The sequence below is a fragment of the Macaca mulatta genome, chromosome 3 (assembly GCF_049350105.2).
Source record: "Macaca mulatta isolate MMU2019108-1 chromosome 3, T2T-MMU8v2.0, whole genome shotgun sequence".
NCBI lineage: Eukaryota > Metazoa > Chordata > Mammalia > Primates > Cercopithecidae > Macaca > Macaca mulatta.
Genome location: NC_133408.1, coordinates 156274569 through 156297031, shown reverse-complemented (window position 1 = coordinate 156297031; position 22463 = coordinate 156274569). Strand labels below are relative to the sequence as shown.

General features: G+C 40.2%; 1 protein-coding gene and 1 pseudogene across 3 annotated transcripts in view; one reads left to right on the top strand and one right to left on the bottom strand.

Annotated features, from left to right (window-relative positions):
• Positions 1 to 22463, bottom strand: part of MET (MET proto-oncogene, receptor tyrosine kinase) — a 117102-nt gene that overhangs the window by 47479 nt on the left and 47160 nt on the right. For all 3 annotated transcript variants that reach the window (XM_015134737.3, NM_001168629.2, XM_077994958.1), the window contains 3 exon segments: positions 15759 to 15950; positions 4132 to 4266; positions 3192 to 3365 (listed from right to left, as the gene is read on the bottom strand). In XM_015134737.3, coding sequence (XP_014990223.3) covers positions 3192 to 3365; positions 4132 to 4266; positions 15759 to 15950 — 501 coding nt within the window.
• LOC114677219 (U7 small nuclear RNA) lies at positions 16413 to 16463 on the top strand (annotated as a pseudogene).

The window sequence follows — 22463 nt, the reverse complement described above, 5'->3', positions numbered from 1 at the left end:
GGGTTAGAACATGCTCCTTTAGCTTGCAGGAGTTTATTACCCACCTTCTGAAGCCTGTTGCTGTCAATTTGCCAAACTCATTCTCCTCCCAATTTTGTTTCCTCGTTGGCAAGGAGTTGTGATCCTTTGGAGGAGAAGAGGTGGTCTGGATTTTGGAATTTTCAGCCTTTTTGCGCTGGTTTTTCCTCATCTTCACGGATTTATCTACCTTTGGTCTTTGATATTGGTGACCTTTGAATAGGGTTTTTGTGTGGATGTTCTTTTTGTTTATGTTGATGCTATTCCTTTCTGTTTGTCAGTTTTTCTTCTGACAGTCAGCCCCCACTACTACAGGTTTTCTGGAGTTTGCTGGAGGTCCACTCCAGACCCTGTTTGCTGGGGTATCACCAGCAGAGGCTGTAGAACAGCAAAGATTGCTGCCTACTCCTTCCTCTGAGAGCTTCATCCCAGAGGGGTGCCCACCAGATGCCAGCCAGAGCTCTCCTGTGTCAGGTGTCTGTCGACCCCTGCTGGGAGGTGTCTCCCAGTCAGGAGGCACAGGGGTCAGGGACCCACTTGAGGAGGCAATCTGTCCCTTAGCAGAGCTAGAGTGCTGTGCTGGGAGATTTGCTGCTGTCTTCAGAGTTGGCAGGCAGGAACATTTAAGTCTGCTGAAGCTGCACCCTTTACACTGTGAGGGGAAAATCGCCTACTCAAGCCTCAGTAATGGCAGATGCCCCTCCCCCCACCAAGCTCCCAGGTCAACTTCAGACTGCTGTGCTGGCAGTGAGAATTTCAAGCCAGTGCATCTTAGCTTGCTGGGCTCTGTGGGGGTGGGATCCTCTGAGCTAGACCACTTGGCTCCCTGGCTTCAGCCCCCTTTCCAGGGGATTGAATGGTTCTGTCTTGCTGGCATTCCAGGTGCCACTGGGGTATGAAAAAAAAAACTCCTGCAGCTAGCTTGGTGTCTGCCCAAATGGCCGCCCAGTTTTGTGCTTGAAACCCAGGGCCCTGGTGGAGTAGGCACATGAGGGAATCTCCTGATCTGTGGTTTGCCAAAACCACAGGAAAAGTGTAGTATCTGGGCCGGAATGCGTCGTTCCTCACAGCACCGTCCCTCAAGGCTTCCCCTGGGTAAGGGAGGGAGTCCCCTGATCCCTTGCCCTTCCCAGGTGAGGCAACATCCCACCCTGCTTCAGCTCAACCTCCGTGGGCTGCATCCACTGTCTAACCAGTCCCAATGAGATGAGCCGGGAACCTCTGTTGGAAATGCAGAAATCACGCACCTTCTGCGTTGATCTTGCTGGGAGCTGCAGACCAAAGCTGTTCCTACTTGGCCATCTTGACAGCCACCTCGAATCTGTCTTATTTCTTGCAGGAAGAAGGCTAACTGTCACGGTCTAGTGCAGCATGAAATCTTCCTAACAACTATGAACCTAGAGGGATTTATGGACTCAGCTGCCCTACCTTCCCAACTGCAGCTTAAGCCTCACTGACGTGTGCATGGAAGCATGCAACCTTTGAGAATCATCAACTATAGAATGCTGGAGTTAGGAAGGGTGAGAGAGGAGGGAGATTTAAATATTGCAAGAGATTCTCTGGTTCCAGAAAATTCTGAAATATTTACTTTATTTTTAAGCAGTTTAGTATAGCTTTTATGCTTAGTGAAAGGAAGCACATTAGTTAAACGAAAGGTTTCATTTGTACAGGTTATCAAACCATTTTCTTTACTTAAAATACCAGCTTGGTTATTTTTGAAATGAAATTCTTGTGATTTAATTGCATGGGCACACACATATATTTTCCATATCTATTTCATGGAATAGCAGAGTTCAGATTCCTAGTGTCTCAAATTGCTGAGGTTGTGTGTTTATAAAAGTATAAAACTGCACATGGTTCCAAAAGTATACTGAACAACAAAAAAGTGCATAAATACTACAGTATAGATTTACATTTGTTTTCTTACTGTATTTAGTTTATTCTCTGGTCGATCAAGCTAAGTCTTAATAACCGTGTCACACCTAACAGAAAATAACTTGGTTTCAAACCCAGTCACCCACTACAAGTCTTGCTCCAAACTGTAACTAAATGAAAACAGCCATGCACTCGGGGGTGGTTCTTGTTCGGACTTGCACATTTTGTTTACTTGGGCATGAACCAGGTGACCGAGACCTTTAACTCGAATGTTTCCTAAGAACTATTTACTAAAGTCCAACTTTTCCACAAGCAGGCAGAGAAAAATACATGCTGGGTTCTCACCAGGGAAGTGTTTTTAAGCAAGATGTTTTGGACCAAGAATTTTTTTTTTAATGGCGTGGAGATTTTCACAGTGCCAAATATATGCTTAAGCAACTAAGGCAACGGAGTTAGCATGGCTGCGATGTTAGAGCTGATGTCCATTGCCAGAAACTGAGTTCTCTATCAGCAAGAGATGTGCTTGTCTTGTTCTGGACTATATCTCCCCAGGGACAAGAGGGCAGCCGGCTAAATGGCACGCACTCAATAAATATTTTCGGAATGAATTAAAGAGTGACATGGCTTACAGAAGTATAGACGTTAGTATAGTCATCAGTTGAGCCTTTGCTTTTTTTCTGGGAACACTGAAGGAAGACTCACAGCCACCCGTGGGTGTTGAACCTCCATTTGCCTCCCACGTCACCCTGGGAAATAATCTTTAGTCTCATCTGTGAACAGACTAGGCCACCATCTATGCACCAGACAGGAAGAAAACTGTCCTGCCTGCCCCAACATGGCAGGGATCACCAGTTTGCAGGGTTCAGCTCAGGGTTCCCGGATATGCCATGAGCAGATCTGTTTCTGTGATAGAGGCTCATGTCTGGGCACTTGACAGATAAAGGAAGTGGCGAGGAATCAGAAAGTGGGTGTGTCAGGAGGGAACAGGCCCCACTGTGAGAAAATGGGGAGCACTGTTGCTTATTCGCCATCACTCTTTTATCCACACGGCACTAAAGGTGAGCAGCTGCCCAGGGAGAGAACCTAGACAATGTGAAGCAAGTACTTCAGGTGCAGGACTCGGGGGGATGCCCAAACACTGCCCCCCCCCCACCCCAGGGATAAAGCCATGAGGGAGATGGTGCTTTGGATGACTCACAGCTAAATAAGTAAATTGAGTTTTTAATTTTTTTTCCTTAGTGGGATTTGTATCAAAAAACAAACAAAAAACATGTATGCCAGCTGTTAGAGATTCCTACCTTGTAGATTGCAGGCAGACAGATCTGTTGAGTCCATGTCCCACTGGGGCACTCCTCCGATCGCACACATTTGTCGTGGCACCAGCCACACTGCACAAAGGGTGGGGCAGAGAGGCACTGACTGCAGGACTGGAAATGTCTGCAGCCCAAGCCATTCAATGGGATCTTGGTGATCTGTGAAGAGAAGGGGTGGAAAGAGCTTCCAGACGGGTATCTAGTTTGTTCATTAATTATAAAGCAAGTACACAAAAGGTACATGTAAATATCATTTGATAGAATTTACTAGACTTAGCACCTATGTGTGCAAATCATGTCATAACAGTGATTACAATTTTAAAAACCTGATTCCTTCCTTTCCTCTATTGTTAGCAGGTATGTGAAAAAGTAACATTATTGTCCAGTGAGCATAGCACTGTCATGCAGCATTAGAGGTTCTACATAGTAGGGACATTGTGCCCTGTCTGAGATGATTTTAAAATAACATGACAGTATAATTTAAGTGGTGGGAAAACACTCCTGAACCTCTGGAAAATTCTAAGTAAGTTGCGTATCATTCCGGCATCAAGATGCACATTCTTCTCTAGGAGAAAAGGGATTATTGGTTGGAGTTGGATTCCAATGTACATTTCCAGGATTTATCTGCCTGCACTAGAGTTCTGCCATTAGGACTGTAATTCTCATTCTGTGTGTTTGTTTTTCTTGTTGAGAAATATAGGACAAAAGGAGAAGTTCTGAAAAAGACCTCCCTTAGGTCTAGTCTTCCTTGAATAACAAATTAACTCGATTTCAGAAAATCTCTGGAATACTCACTAAAGAACCTAATGGAGGAGGGGTAAATTTAAGATGAAGGGAGACATTATAAAGGGCCAAATGACACCAGTTGTAAACATCCATTTGGGAAAAACCACATCTACGGAAATTCCCTGTGAGAACAGCTTACCTTCTTCCCCGTGACAACCAGTGTGTAGCCATTCTGGTTTAATGGATGCTCCACAATCACTTCTGGAGACACCGGGTGAGAGTCCAGGAGAAAATTCACATGAGGGGTTGATGGTCCTGATCGAGAAACCACAACCTAAAAAGCAAAAAAGTTATAACATCCTTATTCCAACAAGCTCAGTTTAAATATAAGTGGAAAATGTGGATGATAATGGTAATAACAGATTAGCAGCAGGGCTTGTGGGTGTTTGAACTGAAGACCCAACAGTTCCTCTCACTGTAAATCAATATGTCATCTTCTAATCTCTTGTCTTGAAGCCAAATTATCTGAACCCCCAAGACAGACTTTGCCTATGGTCTTTTAATGGTTTCAAGGGAAGGAGATCTTTCAATCAATTGGCAACACATACAGACAAATCCCTGCAATTGTACTGGGAAATGGAGGAACAAAAACTCTCTCCAGAAAGAAGACACCACACATGCTACAAAGATTCTGGATTATTTTTTAAATCTATCCTCTTAATCCTCCCCGCCAGGCAGTTTCCCTTGACGTAATGGTTAAGAGTAGTGGACGTGGAGACTGGAATACTGGAGCTAGTTCCAGCTGTGCTACTCTTAAGCCATATTTATAGATCTTTTCAGGTCAAAACAGGCCCCCAGCTACTTTGAAATGATGTGCTGTATTTTTTATAAACCACTGTCCCACGATATATTATTACTTGGATTATAAAACTCTGCTTCTTGGTCTGGCTTTAAAATAAGGTCTGATGGTTTTAACAATGCCTGGGAAATGAGGTTTGATGATTGATGTCATTTTTGCTCTCAGGTATTTAAAATTTGGGATGTTTCCCAGCTATCTAATTTCCATCTGTCCTGTTCCTAGAACCCAGTAATAATAAAGTTCAGAGAGTATGATTGACAACAATTGGGATAAAATCCGAATGATTATCTTAGATGAACACTTAGATTTTTAGGAAGGTGTTGGAGTTCTCAGAGAAACTTTCACTCTTAAGTAGGCCACTGGGTTGCATATACATGAAGGTGGAGGAGGCTCAGCACAGCCCTAGACATGAATTAGGCAATTGTGAAATTGCCTAACATCTCTAATAGTCTTCTACATTGCACTGAATGCGCATTTACTCGCAGGAGGTATGAAATCACAGGACAAACATGGGCATCTGTGCGATTACGATCACATAGTCACTACCTCTACCTCAGCTTTCTCATTCATATAATGGGAATGAAAATTACAGGAATAATTAACTGCTTTGTACTCTAACAAACACATACAACATATAAATGTCCTGGGGAACAATTGTGAATCTTTTCTTCAGCACCATAAAGGAGCCAAGTAGCCTGAAGCAATTTGGGAAGATTCTCAAAGTACCTAATTTGTTCTCAGAGAGTAGATTGTTGATAGAGAAACTAACCAAGCGGTACATACAGCCGTAAAAGTTAAACATCATGACATTTGTGCTCTAATGTTTGTTCTACCCTAAACACTCAATGCTTTACAAACGTCTCCATTAAAAAGGGTGGTTATATTTGCACAGAAGTTAAGTGATGGATCAAGGGTCACTTGGTCAGGATGGGAAACGTTGGAAACTATTGTTATTTCCTAAATTTAGGGCCCAATAGGTATTGGTGACCTTTGCAGGCAAAGTGAACAGAAATTCAATTACCAGTCCCACCTCCCTTTGGGTGCTGGTTACAAGCAGAATATCAGATGTCAGACTTAAGCTTCTATTTCAAATCATCCAGATTTTGGCTACCCAATTTTGCAATATTAACTCCCTTCTGGTGCTTACCACATCTCATTTTTCCTATCCTCCCTCCCAGTACCCCCCATATTTCTTTGGCTGTTGCCAATCACTTCAAACTGCAAAGGTAAAACAAAACACAAAACACAAAACAAAAACAAAAACACAAAAGCAAGAAAACTCCTTTTCTCACACACAGGTCAAAAGCAACACAGAACACCAGTCTGTCTTAATACCCTGACTTTGTTTTCCATCTCATTCTGTGCTTTGCACTTCACTGAAGATTATTCGTTACTATGAACCTTGCAATGGACATCTGCATTTTGTGTCTGTCTCCTTGGTTTCCTCCATTCTACTTAGACCAGCTACAAAACAATCACCTCCTAGAGCTCTTTTTTTTCTCCTACCTTCTTGCTCTCTTTAATACCATTTCCCGAATCTATAATAAGCAATCCCTTCTTAATTACTAGGTCATCATCTGTGACTTTATGAAATATCTGAACCCCATCCAGATAGTCCTTTCCCAGAAAGAATTAACCTTTCTCTTTCTTTTCGGAAGCTCTTTGCATCTCTGGACTTGGATTGATTGATATGTGTATCCTCTGGAAGAGCTTTGTCTGAAGAGCACCAAATGTATGGTACTTTCATAACAGGTAACTGAGTCACACATCGTGCTAAGTGCTTTAAAAGGAGATTTTGTTTACTCCTCACAATAATCCTATAAGGTAGGTACTATTATTTTCTTTAAAGAAAAATACAACATAGAATTTCAGCTAGAAAGTACAAGAGTCAGATTTCCACAGAGCTTTATCTGAGGCCAGATCCATGTGCTTGACCTCTTAAACACTCAACTGCTAGGCCCTTGGAGCACCAGAGTAAATACCATCGAAAAAGCTTCAACTCTGAGCTCCCAAGAGCCACTCGTGAGTAAAAGTACTAAAACAAATTTCACAATCTATTTGCCTTGCCAGTTACTCCGTGTTTCAGTAATTTTTGCTGCACAAGTTAAGTGTGCCTAAGGAGAAAGTCTCTGCGTCTAAATAGTTTTTGATGGCATAGAGAAAATGCTACTAGTATACTTCACCAAGCTCTACTTTTGATCATGAGTTAGCATGAATGTCACTTGCTATAGAAAATGGGATGAAGATGAGAAGACAGGAAGGCACATGGAAAAGTGAGGTGACTTGGAAATGAGAATGCCATTTGGAATTTTGCACAGAGGTTGTACCGCAGATGCAAATGCCTTTTAGTTGATCATTAGCCCGTTCTCTGCAGGGATACCTACTGCTGTAAATGTTTTTCTACCCTTAATTCTTTTCTTTCTCTTATTGCTAGGATTCTAAATAATCGATTAACCACTTTAACTCTCAAAATACCCTTGAAGCAATGCGTACCAGAAATTAGGAGTTCCTTTTGGTTGTCAAGGAGATATTTCTAGGGACAGAACTAAATTGGGCATGTAGGTGTAATTCTTACGATAAATAACCTGGCAATCGTAGAAGAATTAGCACAAAATAGAAGACCAACAATTATCTTTTGAGTTCCTACTGTTCAACAACTAATCTTTAGTATTCAGGTCACAAAATATTTTTTCTTTATTATGGCCTTGAAAATACAGGACTAACACATTTGGGGCAGGGCAGAATCTGAATTTACTGGATGGTTGTGGTTTTGATCTCACATAGCCTCTTGTAGGTAGCACATGGGGAAGAAATACATGTACAAATAAAACTGTTGTGGCTAGGCCCCCAAATTTGTAAACCTGAACAAAGTAAATTTGTGTGAGATATCCACCAATATGTAAAGGCCCTATCTCCTTACCTCCCATATACAGTTTTATCTTTAATTAAACCATTTTATTAATAGAATTAAGTTTTAAGACTGATGAATACAATTTAACATAAGATGTTTGTATGAGGTTTCTGTGTACTTCCCCCATTGTTTTTAAAGTGGACAATTGAACAGTTTTAAATTTTTTAATTTTTTGAGACAGGGTTGTAGAATGCTTTCATTATCTCAAAAAGAAGACCCACATCCCTTAGCCGTCATTCCCAGTCTCCCCATATCCTCTTAGCCCTTGACTACCACTAATCTACTTCCTATCTCTATAGATTTTCCTATTCTAGATATTTCATACAAATGGAATCCTATAATATGTGGTCTTTTTGTGCCTGGCATCTTTCACTTAGCACAAAGTTTTCTTTTTCTTTCTTTCTTTTTTTTTTTTATTTTTTTTTTTTTTTTTGAGACGGAGTTTCATTCTGTTGCGCAGGCTGGAGTGCGGTGGCGCGATCTCAGTTCACTACAACCTCCGCCTCCTGGGTTTAAGCAATTCTCCTGCCTCAACCTCCCGAGTAGCTAGGATTACAAGCGTGGGCCACCATGCCCAGCTAATTTTTGTATTTTTAGTAGAGAAGGGGTATCCCCATGTTGCCCAGGCTAGTCTTGAACTCCTGACCTCAAGTGATCTGCTCACTTTAGCTTTCCAAAGTGCTGGGATTACAGGTGTGAGCCACCGTGCCTGGCCTTAATATAATGTTTTCCAGGTTCTTCACGCTCCTTTTTATCACCAAAATAATATTTCATTATATGGATATGCCACCTTTTATTTATGTATTCATCACTTGATGGACTTTTGGGGTTTTCCACTTTTTGGCCGCTATGCTAAAAAGTAATGCTGCTATGAATATTGGTAACTTTTTGTGTGAACATATATTTTCACATCTCTTGGGTACCCAGAAGTGGAATTGCTGGGTCTTATGGCAACTCTATTTGACCCTTTAAGGCAGTATCAAGCCATTTTCTATAGTGGCTGTTCCATTCTACATCTCCACCAGCAGTGTATGAAGGCTCCAATTTCTTGACATCCTCACTTACACTTGTTATTTTTTATTTTCTTGATTCTAGCCATTCTACTGGGTGTGAAGTGGTACTTCATTGTGGTTTTGGTTTATAGTTCTCTGCCAAATGTTTTCTTAAATTAAGTAAGAGGGTTCACAGCCTTCCTCCCATTCCTCCTGCCTGAGAAAATACTTGGGTATCCCCTGCTTGATACACCAGTCAGTGTTCTGAAGAACAGTCCCTCATGGTCAGACTGGTCTTCTGTGAAGCAGGGTCCTGGAGGGGCTGGAGGCAGGGGAAGGATGGAAGGAACAAAAGTGGCTTCTCCTTAGGAAAAGCAGTCAGAGCAGGAGACGAGGCACTCCCTAGGCACCTGTGCTTGGCAGAGGCAGTGAAAGGTTGGTGGCATATCCTATGGGTGGGTGCAGAGCAGACGTGTTGGAGGTGGCGCATGGTGGGGCTGGAACAGCGTGTGTGAGAGTGGACCTCTTGAAGGAAAGGGAGAGACCCCTGGAAGTTGAGGGTAGAACAAGACATAGGGTTTAATCAGAGTTGCTTTGGACTAAGAACATTTCATATCTTTTAATATTCTTGGAGAGATCTGAGTAACCACTGGAATGCTTGTTGGCATTGTACTACTTTCATTGAGGCAACGACATCCAACTCTACTGGTATGGCTTCCACACGTGACACTCTCAGTGGCCTTCAATGCATCTGAACTGGATGGAAAGCATGTTAGAAAACATGCAACACAGCCTTTCTTCGCATAGTTATCCTGGGATCAAATAATAGTAGGGCCAGGTGTGGTGGCTCACACTGGTAATCCCAGCACTTTGGGAGGCTGAGGCAGCAGGATCGCTTGAGCCCAGGAGTTCAAGACCAGCCTGAGCAACATAGGGAAACCCCATCCCTATAACAAATCAAAAAACTCCCCTCCCAAAACACAGTAAATCTGATTGGAAATGATTCAGTCTTACAGAAATATAGATTAAAATGTGGCCAAGAAGCCTACACACAATCTTTTGAAAATTGAAGTTTCCTTTTACACAAACAAAAAATATGCATTTCTATTTTAAGGCCAATAAAACTGAACGGGAGCTTTGATATCATCTAGATTGACTCTAATTTAGAACTTAAGAACAATATAGGATTTCTGTTGAGGAATAAGGAAAGCTTCATTCTTAATGAAAGATGTTGCAAATTATTGGATTTTCTTTTTTTTTTTTTAAGTGACAGGGTCTTGCTCTGTCATTCAGGCTGGAATGTAGTGATATGATCATAGCTTACTGTAATCTCGAATTCCTGGGCTCAGGCGATCCTCCTGCCTCAGCTTCTCAAATGGCTAGGACTACAGGCATGCACCACCACACACGCCTAAGTTTTTTATGTCTTGTAGAGATGGGTCTCACTATGTTGCCCAGGCTGGTCTGGAACTCCTGGCCTCAAGCAATCCTCCGGCCTCTGCCTCCCGAAGTGTTGGGATTACAGGCATGAGTCACCATGACTGGCCAATTATTGGAAATTGAAACTCAATGAAAAAATGGAGTGAAGATGACACTAATCATAAATGGATCAGGTTATAGCAGGATGTGACCTATGAATTCAGAGAGTACATCTATTTACCCTGGAGTTCCCAATACAGAATACAGACTCTGGTCCTCAAGGCATATCTGTTGCCTTAATATACAAAAAGACTGAAATAAGAAGCTTATTTAAGCCTTAATGAAGCCACGAGGTTTTTAAATATTTCAGAATCTAGATTAACCTAAAAGAGTTTAATCTGCGTTTTCAAGGTATTTCTGATGCCTCTTTCTGCTTTCCTGTTTCAGGTTTCCTATTTTCTTCAGTATGTGATAGAAACTGGTGTTTATTTAAAAAGAAATCAGAATATGAAGAGTAGAGTTATCTGTTTCAATTATGGTAAATATCTAGTTTTCTGAAAAAGAAAAAAATAAAAAATAAGAAGTAGAAATTGCTGATTGGTACTGATAGCTCAGAAAGTGGTAAGACAAAGTGCCAGGTAGCAAACAGTGAATTAAATGAAGTTTACTCTGTTCTTTCCTTTGTTCTTTTTGGTAAATGGGTACAAGTCCTTCTATACCAACTTGACATTTTAAAGGCCAGATACATCCAAAAGGCAAAACAATTTTCTCTCTGTTACAATACTGATGTGTGTGCTTCAACTTTCTGAGATGAGTCAAAATGAGTCAATACCAGATTGAAGCATTTGTAAAAAAATATTTTGAATATCTAAAAACCGAGTAAGTTAGGAAATTTGTTTAAATTTTAAAATAACCAATTCTTTCAAATCAGTATTTCAAATATGTTGATTGTAGAATTTGCCAATTTATACACAAGGTACACCTGTTTCTGAAATTAAAAAGTAATAAAAGTTCAAGAAACTACTGATACATCATATATATTTCATGTCTTAAAATGTCTCTGTGCTCTTTCCAAAAGCACCAGTGCAAGAAATCTCAGTTACTCCTTGCTATCAAAAGCCAAAACAGAAGCTTAGCCTTGTCCTCTGATTTCAAATATTTACGATATTTTAAATTTCTATGCATGTAACAATGTACAAGGTATGTCTTTCAAGGCATGTGTCAATTCATTTTGGGAGACTAAACATAAACTGGACTTGATTTTTAGTTATGGACATAACTGAAATTATTATTTCTAAAAAGTTCTTTCTTACACAAAAGAAATTTCAGAACTCTTGAGTGTATTTTCCTCTAAAGAAATATACCAAATCTTCTGGGCACAGTGACTCATAGCTGTAATCCCAGCACTTTGGGAGGCCAAGGTGGGCAGATCACTTGAGGCCAGGATTTCTAGACCACCCTGGCCAACATGGTGAAAAATCCATCTCTACTGAAAGTACAAAAATTAGCTGGGCATGGTGGTGCATGCTTGTAATCCCAGTTACTCAGGAGGCCAAGGCACAAGAATTGCTTGAATCCTGGAGGTGGAGGTTGCAGTGAGCCAAGATTGCACCACTGTACTCCAGCCTGGGCAACAGAGCGAGACTCTGTGAAAAATAATAATAATAATAATAATAATAATAAAGCCAAAGCTAACATTCTTTAGGGTTAAAACTAAGTTAATGATGTACACATAAAAAAAGGCAGAGGCAGATAATATTTTTATCTGATCATTTTATAAAAGAGATGGGTAAGTTAGAAATCCCTAAAGAGAATCATTGTTCAAGTTGAAGCTTCCTTCAGTTGTGTCTCTGCCAGATGTTCACAACATTGACGAATTGGGGATCTGCGTCTACATACTCTAAAATGGCAGTAATTCCAAACGTGATGCATACTACAGGCTTCTCAAAGAAAGCACTGACATGCCATCATGGGGGCACGGGAACTGAAGGAATCTGAAGACAGGAGGTCAATAGATAAACGAATTCTTCTTATTGGAAGTGAGTAATTATTTTTAGGTTCACTGATTACTAACACAGTCCTTTAAATAGTGGTCATAAGTAATGATCTTGAACATGGGACATCTTTTTAGGTGATCTCTATCTCCTTGGATTTCTTACTTAAGATCCAACTGGTCCAGTTAAGAGGCAGAAGAGAACAGGAGTGATGAGTGGGCAGTAACAGCATTTAGTAACTGGGAGAGGGGAAAGCGGCATGTGGGAAGAGCTAGGATGGAACCACGGAGCTCAGTAGCAGCAGTGAGAGTGCCCAGGCGGTGGCCACTGGGAGCAAGCACAGTGTAGTGCACACAGTAGTTGCCCAGTGAATATTTGTGGAGCTGAACTTGAAACAAGTCTTGAAAGGGCCCCCCACCTCCCCCTTGCATCCCTGATCCACTCACTCTCCCTGGCCTGACAGTCATGCACAAATATTTTAATAGCAATGCTTTGCATTTAGAGATTAAAGGCCTTATACAAGTGCTGTTAAAAAAAAATCAAGGAAGCATTGTTTTGGACGTAGATTAGACGAGGCGCTCAGAAGGGAGACGTGGACAATCCCTGTGATTAGTCCTGTGATCTTCATGAGAATCCCTCTTCTCTCTCCCACGTAGCTGCGTACACTGTGTTAATGTTCCCAAGTCTGGCTCTGTTCTACATCTCCTTCCCCAGTTTGTAAGAAGGCATGTTCTCATTGTTCACTTACACTATCTCAAACATTGCTTACCCTACTATTTTACTTCAGAGCATCCCAAGAGAGTGATCATGCAAATAAAAATTGTTTTTAAATCTTCATCTACATTGACATGGCTCTACAGATATTGAGACTTAAATATATGGATGCATCAGTATTTTCAGATATAGCTGCACCTGTACAAGATAAGTTACATATCATTAAACGTTAGGAACATGTCAAAAATGTCTTCTTTGCCATACACAAAATATTGTTAGCTAAACAATATAATTCTTTCTAATCAAATAACCACTGTGAAATACCTGATTCACTTTGCACCCAACAGCTGGGGCTGTAGCTTGTGTTCCCAGCCAGAGCTGAACATAAGCACAATAGGAAAGACAGAAACAGCTGCAAACTCTTGGGAGAAAAAAATCTGCAAAGCAACTTTGCCATTAGGCTTCAGGGTAGGAAGGAAGTAAAATCATTTTTCTGTTCCTTTTTGTGCAGGGCAGCTGTCTTTGGGAAAAAAAAAAATGTCCATTCTATTTTGTAACAGAAACTTCATCGTATTTACTAAAACACGAGCTGTGGAAACTTAGACCTAGCCATAGATTTAGCACTGTGGCGCAGTCAAAACATTTACAGAACTTTGTAGGAAGTCACTGCTCTGACAGATTAAAGTGGGAGGTCGCCATATCCGTGCTCCACTCCTGACTCCTCCCCCACTATTAGTTACTGTAAATATCTGGACTTCAGTGATGTTGATTGTTTGATCCTTCAAATGCTTTAGGTTTCTTTATAAAATATAATGGAATGAAATTCTGTTAGGCAAGCGTCAGAGAAACAGATCCTCTGTGGTTTCGAATAGCCCTTTGTTCATATGTACTATTATTATCAGGTAAATATGTTTATCTTTCCTACTAAAATTTAATTTCTTAAAGGTAGGTTCTGTGTCACTGTTTCCTTTGCTTCATTCATTTGTCTAGTAAAGCAAAGTTAGGTAGTTCTTGATACTTATTTGATAAATTAAAAGCCACTTTTAAAAAATCAGTGATACCAGTACTTTTTATAAAATAAGCATTTATTTTTACCTTTCGTTTTGGGTGCATAGCTAATGGGCAAAATATAGTTTATTTTATACAAAGGCTGGCAGACAAGAATAAAACATTTGCTACAGCGTTTCTATAACGAGACTGACGCGTGACACATCCTTTGGGCGATGGACTCTGTCACGCAGCAGAATTCACTCAGTTAATAAAGCAACATATTTAAATAAGGAATTTTATCACAACTTTAGAATGTGGAAATAGGCCAGGGAACTTTTGATGTTAAAAAAACATCAGAGCTAAAGTAATCATAAAAAGCTTATTCATACAAAACCGGATTGGCGAGGTAATGGACGATTTTGAAAAAAAAAAAAAGCAGTAATAAAGATAAAAGGGGGCAAATCAACATAACGAACACATTAGGAAATCAATAGATGCCAGCTTCTCCAGTCTGTCTTTGCAGTTTTGCAATTTTATAGAATGCCATTGATGTAAATTAAAAACATGTATAAACACAGAACAATACTACACATTTTACACATAATAGATGTGACCATATTTCAAATACATGAGAGCCCATGTCTCTGTGGGAGGGGCGGGGCATCCCTCCTTCAGGTTTGAGAAGTTAAGGATAGAATTAAATGGTCAAGATAGATGAGTTGGGTAAATAAGCACAGTGGAATGGACAGAAGAAAGAGGGGGAGAAAAGGTGTAGTTCACTGTGAAGCAACAGAAGGGAGATTACTATTTGAATAGTTAGATAACAGGACCTGTCTGATTAGTTTTGGGCTAGGAAGGTTCTATTTACGTGGTTTTTGACCTTGAAAAAATTCCACCATGCCATTAGTACAAGAAAAACATAGCTTACACGTGTTAAAATATGACAATGATCAATATCCAGGCTGCTATAAAGAGAGTGGTAATTAAAAAAATGTTTTGTAGAAGAATACACACATAGGATGTATAGATAGGCAAGTTATAGGAAAAGCTTATCATTCTCTGTTGATTTACTGGAGGTTATTGTCTGATGGGGGTATTAATTACATCAGACAATTATGAAATGAGCATCTCCCTTTAAAAGATATTTCTAGTATTCATAGAAGTTCAAGATTTCCATAGATGCTATTGTCATTCTTCCCTCATCAAGAATCTACTAACAACTCATGTTGAAAGCACCAATAACTGCAAAACAGTAAAAACTAATCCAACAAGAGAGTATTTTAGTTTCTGCAAAGTGCTATGGTTCTTGTATCTAGGAAACACAGTAAGTTGAAATGGAAACTTTTGTTGTATGGAAACACTGTTGCTATCCATTAAAACCATTTCTTAATAAAATCTGGATTTTTTTTGTAGTTGAACTTATTTGCGTCCAACCCTATCATTTTACAGAATCAGGAGATCTTGAGTTACAATGGAATTTTGATGATAATGTTGTCCCTTCCTAACTCCTGCCAATATTTCTCAATGATGTGAATGTTTCTTCTCATGGAGATGCGTGGTTCACACAATAGCTCTCCTTTGATCTGTAGCTTCCCTTGAAATAAAAAAAAAATTGCCCAGAAGTGCTTTAATTGTTTCATTTTATTTTCCAATCATGTGACAGAAATTATGAATGGGGAAAAAAAAAAAACAACACCCCACAGCATGCCGGATGAGAAAATTAAAGCAACCAGATTCAAACTGAAAGCTTCAAGAACTTAACAAAAAGAGACAACACATTTAACAGAAAGTGGACCAGGCTTCACTGTTTGGCTTTCAGTCTGTGTTCCAGTTTCTACTATGATTTGGACTTTACAGTATTTGCAAATACCTTACTACAAAAACAAAAGCAAATTAATTGCATAATACCAGATAGAACAGGCACAGCTACTCTCAGAAAGCACTTACCTGCATGAAGCGACCCTCTGATGTCCCAAGATTAGCGATGGTGAGGTCTCCTTTCACGAAGGTGGATATAGATGTTAAGAGGACTTCGCTGAATTGACCCATGAATAAGTCAACGCGCTGCAAAGCTGTGGTAAACTCTGCTCGATATTCATCACGGCGCGCTTCACAGCCTGATGAATTTCTCAGAAGTGTCTGGAATAAAATATGGTCATAGAGTTAATGTGAGTCCAGACGTGAACAAGCTGGAAAGAAACCTTTCAGTGTGTCTTTTCAGAGCTTGGAGGAGAATGGCAAGGATAATCATGCAAATAGACCAACAGCCACAGATAGGCATAAATATTTCTAGTGACCCAATGGCTCCAATTTCACAAGACACTATAGACTCTAAAACCTTACTATCACAATTCACACCATGGTTCAAGATGTGCATGCCTAAAGATGGAACTTAGCTACTGCTATTATAAGAGAAACAAAACTTTTAAATGTCTGAGCCCTTGATGCAAAGGTAATGCTTCTAGCAGGCAAGTCTGATGAGATGAATTTCAACTGGAATATAAAGCAGAGAGAACTAAAAAAATAGTACTTACCTTACAGAGCTTGTGTAACTATTAAACAAGCTAGTTTACATAAATCTCTCACAACAGTTCCCAGCATGAGTGTTATATTTCTTTTATAATTTGTCTAGCAGATTTTCTGGAAGACCTCCCATGCAATAAAAACAAAACAAACAAAGAGCCCAGCACTTGTAGATAACATCACTTCAGTATCTCCATTCACATGTCTTGGAGACCTCAGATTCAACAACACGCCCATCGCCCATTATAGAAACCACAATCTTCCCCTTGCCTGATCTTAGGATACTACACACCTCAGTGAATGGCTCTACCATTCCTCCAGGTGCACAAGTCAGAAATCTAAGTGTCATCCCCAATTCCTCCCTCTCCCTCTGTCCCCATATATAGTCCATCACCAATTCCCAACAATTTCATTTTTAAATGCCTGCTAGACCCATCCAGTCACCTCCATTGTGCCCCTCCTCCCAGTTTTCATCCTAGCCACTCCACTCCTTCCTGGACTACTACAGTGGCTTCCTAACTAGACAAACCACATCCACTGTTACCCTTGCCAGGATGATCTGTTCTTCACACTGCAGCAGGATTTTCTTTTTCAAACACAAATCTGACCATCTCCCTCTCTATTTAAAACATTCATGCTTCCCCATTGCTCTTAGGACAAAGAACAACATTTTTAACATGGCCTGTATGGCTCCCTTCCCATCATCTGGCCCCTGCCCAACTTCTCCAGATCTGTGTTCTTAGTGCTCCAGTGAGCAGGCCTTCTTTCAGCTCTCCAAATATGTCACGTGTTCTTCCATTAAGGACCTCTGCAGATGCTATTTCCCTGCTTGAAATGCTCCTTCCACTTCCATTCACCTTATTAACTCCTACATCTCCTTCAGATCTTAGCTTATCACCATTTCTTCAGGAGGCCTGCCCTGACCCCACTATCTAGGTCAAATGCTTCTAGTATAGCGTCTCATAATACCGTCTACCTGGGCACCATAGCATAGCTGTAACATAGTTACAAGCTGCAACTTAACATTTGCTTGTGTGATTTACAAGATAATGTGAAACCTCTCCCAAGCAGCTCTCTGCGAGCAGGGACCCTACTCGTTCACCATGGTATTGCTAGTAGTTGATTAAATATCATGCATAGTAGATATTTAGTAAATACTAACTGAATGAATGAACAAGTTAATTAATTATAAGTAGATGGGGGATGAGTATAGAGATATAAAACTATATTATTAAAGCTTTTTTTTTTTTTCAGAAATTAGGGAAGTTAAAAGAGTTTATAAGGGACAAATGGGAGTATTTGGCTCTTGACTGTCCTGAGGAGATAGCTGGGAATTGGCAAATCTGGGGTAGATGATGGGAACAGGAAAAGGTATTAAGGAAAATGATGTATACCTTGGAAGAAAAGGAGAGTAAATTTCATTACATCTTTGTATGTAACTATACGTCCAGGAAAATCATTAGGAAGTAAGAAATTCTCTATTATTGTTCTATATGATAATAATCACAAAATGATCAAAGTATGTTTCAAATCATTTTACTGTTTAAGAACAAACAAAGTTTCTGTATAGTGACCTTATTCCTTAAGGTCAAATGTCTGCCACATGCAATGCAGAGTTTTTACATCTACTGACTTTTTATGATTAAAAACCACCTAAAATGCTCTATTTTATATATCAACAACTGTTTCTTCACTTTCAGTGGCAATAAATTAGCAAATAGAATCTTAGAGATGCTAAACCCACTGACTCTTGTAATTAATAAAAATGTTTTAGGTCTAGACATTTGCTTTGATATATTAGTAAGTGCTATTTCCCTGTTTAATTGGAAGCATTTCTTCACTAAAGTACTATGGATTACTCTGAGGAGTAGCAGATAACTGAGATGTACCAGCAATTTGATAGCAACCGATTAATTGATAATTAAGTTTCTATTGGTGATCAGTCATCCATTTTGCAGAGATAGCCGGAGCTCAGGGAATCTCCTTAAAGGAGCAAAGACCAATTTTAAATCTAAGCCATTTGAACTATTCCATTATAGAGGTGGTAGCTCTTCAAGGTCAGATTTTTGTGGTTGTCTTGTTTCTTCTTTTGTTAGTGTTTCTTCATCTCTAAGTCTAGGTGACATCCTGGGAACTTCAAAGCCTCAAACTTGATCTGGTGTGTGGCACTGCCAGAGATATAATGGATCCACTGGGATATAAAAACAATTTGGTGGGTGTGAATGAGAGTCTTTGACCATAAACTAGCCACCTTCTATCAACAAGAGCACAGGAATTGTCTTATCATCTTTTAGTCCGAAGGCCCTGTATTATGCCTAGCACACAGTAGGCATTTAATGACAGCTGCTGAAAAATTAGTGCATCTGCAAAGTCACCAGAGACAAAGCCCATTTGCCTATTCAGTTTGCTTTGTGGTTGGTCTTGCTGAATGGGGCCAGCAGAAGAATGAAGAGGAGATGACCACTAAGGGTCTCCTCAGAGAATCTGCAAGCTTGCAGGAACTCACTGATCTTTTGTAAATGGAGGGAGAGCAATACAACCAGAACTTTAGCCTCTGTGCACCTGTTTGCACACATGTAAGACACAAATGTAGAACTCTGTATTAGGGTTAATGTAATATTTATATTGCACACTTCAAGTCTTCTCCTTCAGGACAGGAATTAGTGGGCTCTCTAAATAGTATCTCCTCAACAACTAATAGGATTAAATTATGTCTCTATTGCCCTACCCACCAAATAAAATTTGTAAATATAGAGACGTTGCACAATGTTGGAATAGGATCTGCAGAACTTCTTGATCTTGTCTTATTTAGTGCTAAAAAATAAACACAATAGGTTCAAGAGGCATTCAAATTTCATAAGCCAGGGGACTCCAACCTTTTTCTTTTTCATTTTCTCCATAGCTGAGATCTGTAGAACAGGTGTTGAGGCACTAGCTTCTAGGAAAAAGTAACACTCCAGCATTCCCTGCAGGAGAGGTGCTCCTTGTCTCTTCCTGTGGAGAATCCTGATAAACTCAATGATTGGTATCAAGGCATCAGGGACTGGCTTACAGAGCTGCACCCTGCCTTTGAGCTCTAACAGTAGGACTTCAACTAACAGGGAAGGCTTGGATTAAGCTTTCAGTATCTCAGATATAAAGCCTTGTGCAAATATGAGTAAATCTCAGTCTGATTCACTATGTCCCTTAAAGATAATCAGCAAATATGTTTGCTGCTCATTTGTGTGGAAAAGATGGGGTTGCTTCATCTCAGCACTGTACACACAGTGCCTGGATGTGGCATTTAGGGTGGGACTGGGGCCTAGCTGGAAGAACAACTACACATTTGCTGCCGGGGTCTCCTTGCTACCTGTGCTTCCCTCAAAGCCAGGTGTTCTCATGTCTTAGGGTAAAACTGAGCATCGCTGGCAGAAAGCAGTTCTTTGGGACAATAGCTGCTTTGGGGAACTGCAGAAGAGTCTAAAAAGCAGGTTTCACACCAGCACCAGGAGGGAACCAGCCTGACTCTCTCCCATGGTAACAAAGGGAGGAAAAAGGAAGGAAGGAAGGAAGGGAGGGAGGAAATCAAACTTTTTCCTGCACCCAGAATGTGCCAGGCACTGAGGTGGGCATTTTCATGTACAATAAGACCCACAGCAGCCCTGTGAGGCTTTATCACACTTAGTTTCAAGGAGGAGGAGACTCAGAAAGCCGAAGGCTCAGTCACAGTGCCCAGTTCCCATTGGAGCAGGCATCAGAAAACAGCTCTCTCTGATGTTCAAACTCCTGAATTTCTTTTGCTTCTGCCTACTATTCTGGGGAATGTTCTGAGGATTGCACAATTACAAAAATGGAAAGGGCTTTCGAGATCATCTCATTTAAGTCCCTGATTTTCAGGCTGAAATTAATCTTTATTTTCTGGATAACACCAGAGATAACCACTAGCATTCTGTACTAATCAGCTTGGCTCTCAAACCTAGCTCTCCTTGTTACCTATTTTGGTTATGAACATACCGTGCTTGCATTTAGGTAACTCTGAAATTTCAGTCATCACCACCTCCTCTTTCTCTGGCATTTTCTATATCTAACCAGTCACTAAGTCCTGCTCAGCTCCGTCCACAGTGCTGCTTCTGGGCAGCCCTTCCAGCCACACCTGCACTCCTGGCCCAGCCTAGGTACTTCCTCACTGGCCTTCTGGTCTCCTATCTCTTCTGCCTTGAAGCAGTCTCAGGCTGTCATTTCCTTCTTCAAAGCTTCAGTTGCTTCCCAAAAGCCTGCAGGAAAAGTCCAAGCTCCTTAGTATAGCTTTCAAATCTGCCTTGATGTATCTTTTTAGCCTTTTCTCCATTAAGGTGTAAGGCAAGGCGACCATCTAGGACTTCCAATGAATGTCAGAGTGGCTATCCCGAGTCAAGACCCTCCCATTTACTGGGTCCTTGCACTGTTTTGGCAGCGGTGCTCCACTTTCCACAGTCACCGACACCCATTCCTTGCTCAGGTGAACCTGAGGTGAACCAGCTCTTTCCTAAAATCTCTCTTTATGAGTTCATTTGAATGAGAGAGGTACATGTGCTTTATTGGCTGGGAAAGGGAAATAGTGACAAAGAATAAGGTGGACACTATAAAGCTGCAGGAAGATACTATAAAGCTTGAGATCTCTGAGACAAGAAGGAAACCCCATGCATCCAATAAAGAATATTCTCTGGGCACACACATGTGTAGCGCAACTACAGGCAAAGGAAAGACAAACACACGACTTACAATTGTTATTTACCCACTTTTCCAGGAGGGGGAGGAATATTGCTAGGATGGCATATTCAGGGGACTTCACAGGTAATATTTCCTTTTTGAGCCTGGTGGTAGAGATATGAGTATTTGTATTATATTATATTATATTATATTATATTATATTATATTATATTCACACACAACACATGTATATGCATGTGTATGTACATATAGTGTGTGTGCATATATATAGTTATGTGTTGCATAATGACATTTCAATCAATGATAGACTGAATATATTATGGTGGTCCCGTAAGACTCTATTTTTTTGTTTAAGTTTTTTTTGAGAGACAGGGTCTCCCTCCATCGCCTACGCTGGAGCACAGTGATGTGATCATAGTTCACTGTGACCTCAAACTCCAGGGCTCAAGTAATTCTCCCACCTTAGCCTCCCAAAGTGCTGGGATTACAGGCATGAGCTACCACACCCTGCTAATAATATCATATTTGTAATGTGCCTTTTCTAGTCTATAAATATGTATACTAGTACATCTATAGATACATTTATACATTTATATCTATAAATATATACTAGTATATTTAAAGATATATTTGTATATTTATAAAGACATACGTATATCTTTAGATATATTTAGATACACAAATACTTAGCATTGTGTTACAATTGCCTACAGTATTCAGCAGAGTAACATGCTGCACAGGTTTGTGACCTAGGAGCAAAAGGCCACACCATACAGTCTAGGTGTGTAGTAGGCTATATCACCTAGGGTTGTATAAGCACACTCTATGATGTTCGTTGTATAAGCACACTCTATGATGTTCGCACAATGACAAAATTGCCTATTCACGCATTTCTCAGAATGTAAGCAATGCATGACTGTACATATATATAAAAATTATATCATAAGAAAAATCAATTTTAAAACAATGAATAAATGGAAAATGAGGATGTGGAGAGACCCTATTAAGAATTTTCCCCAACCCAACTTCTTGATGTCCTAAGCAGTTTTGAAACATTCTCATGGCTTTGCTGAGCTCACAATTATAATGTTACATAACATTTGCAGAGTAGATTATGGTTTTCAAAGTACATTATCTCATTTGCTCCTCTGAACAAGTCTGTGACTTGGGTTTGTTATGATCATCATAATTTTACAGATGAAGAAACTAAGATTCAGAGAGTTGAGTCAATAAATATCAGAGTTTGAATCCTAGTTGTTGATTTTGAATCCTATATTCCTTACACTACATCATACTTCCTATGATAGGCTCCTATGGTATTTCTGAGTTGGGATGCCAAAGAGCCTGGTCTAAAAGAAGAATGAGCATGTCCATGGGCCAGGGCTGGTTCTAACCCACAGAGGCATTGATGAGTAGCATGACCTTAGCATTTGTTCCTAG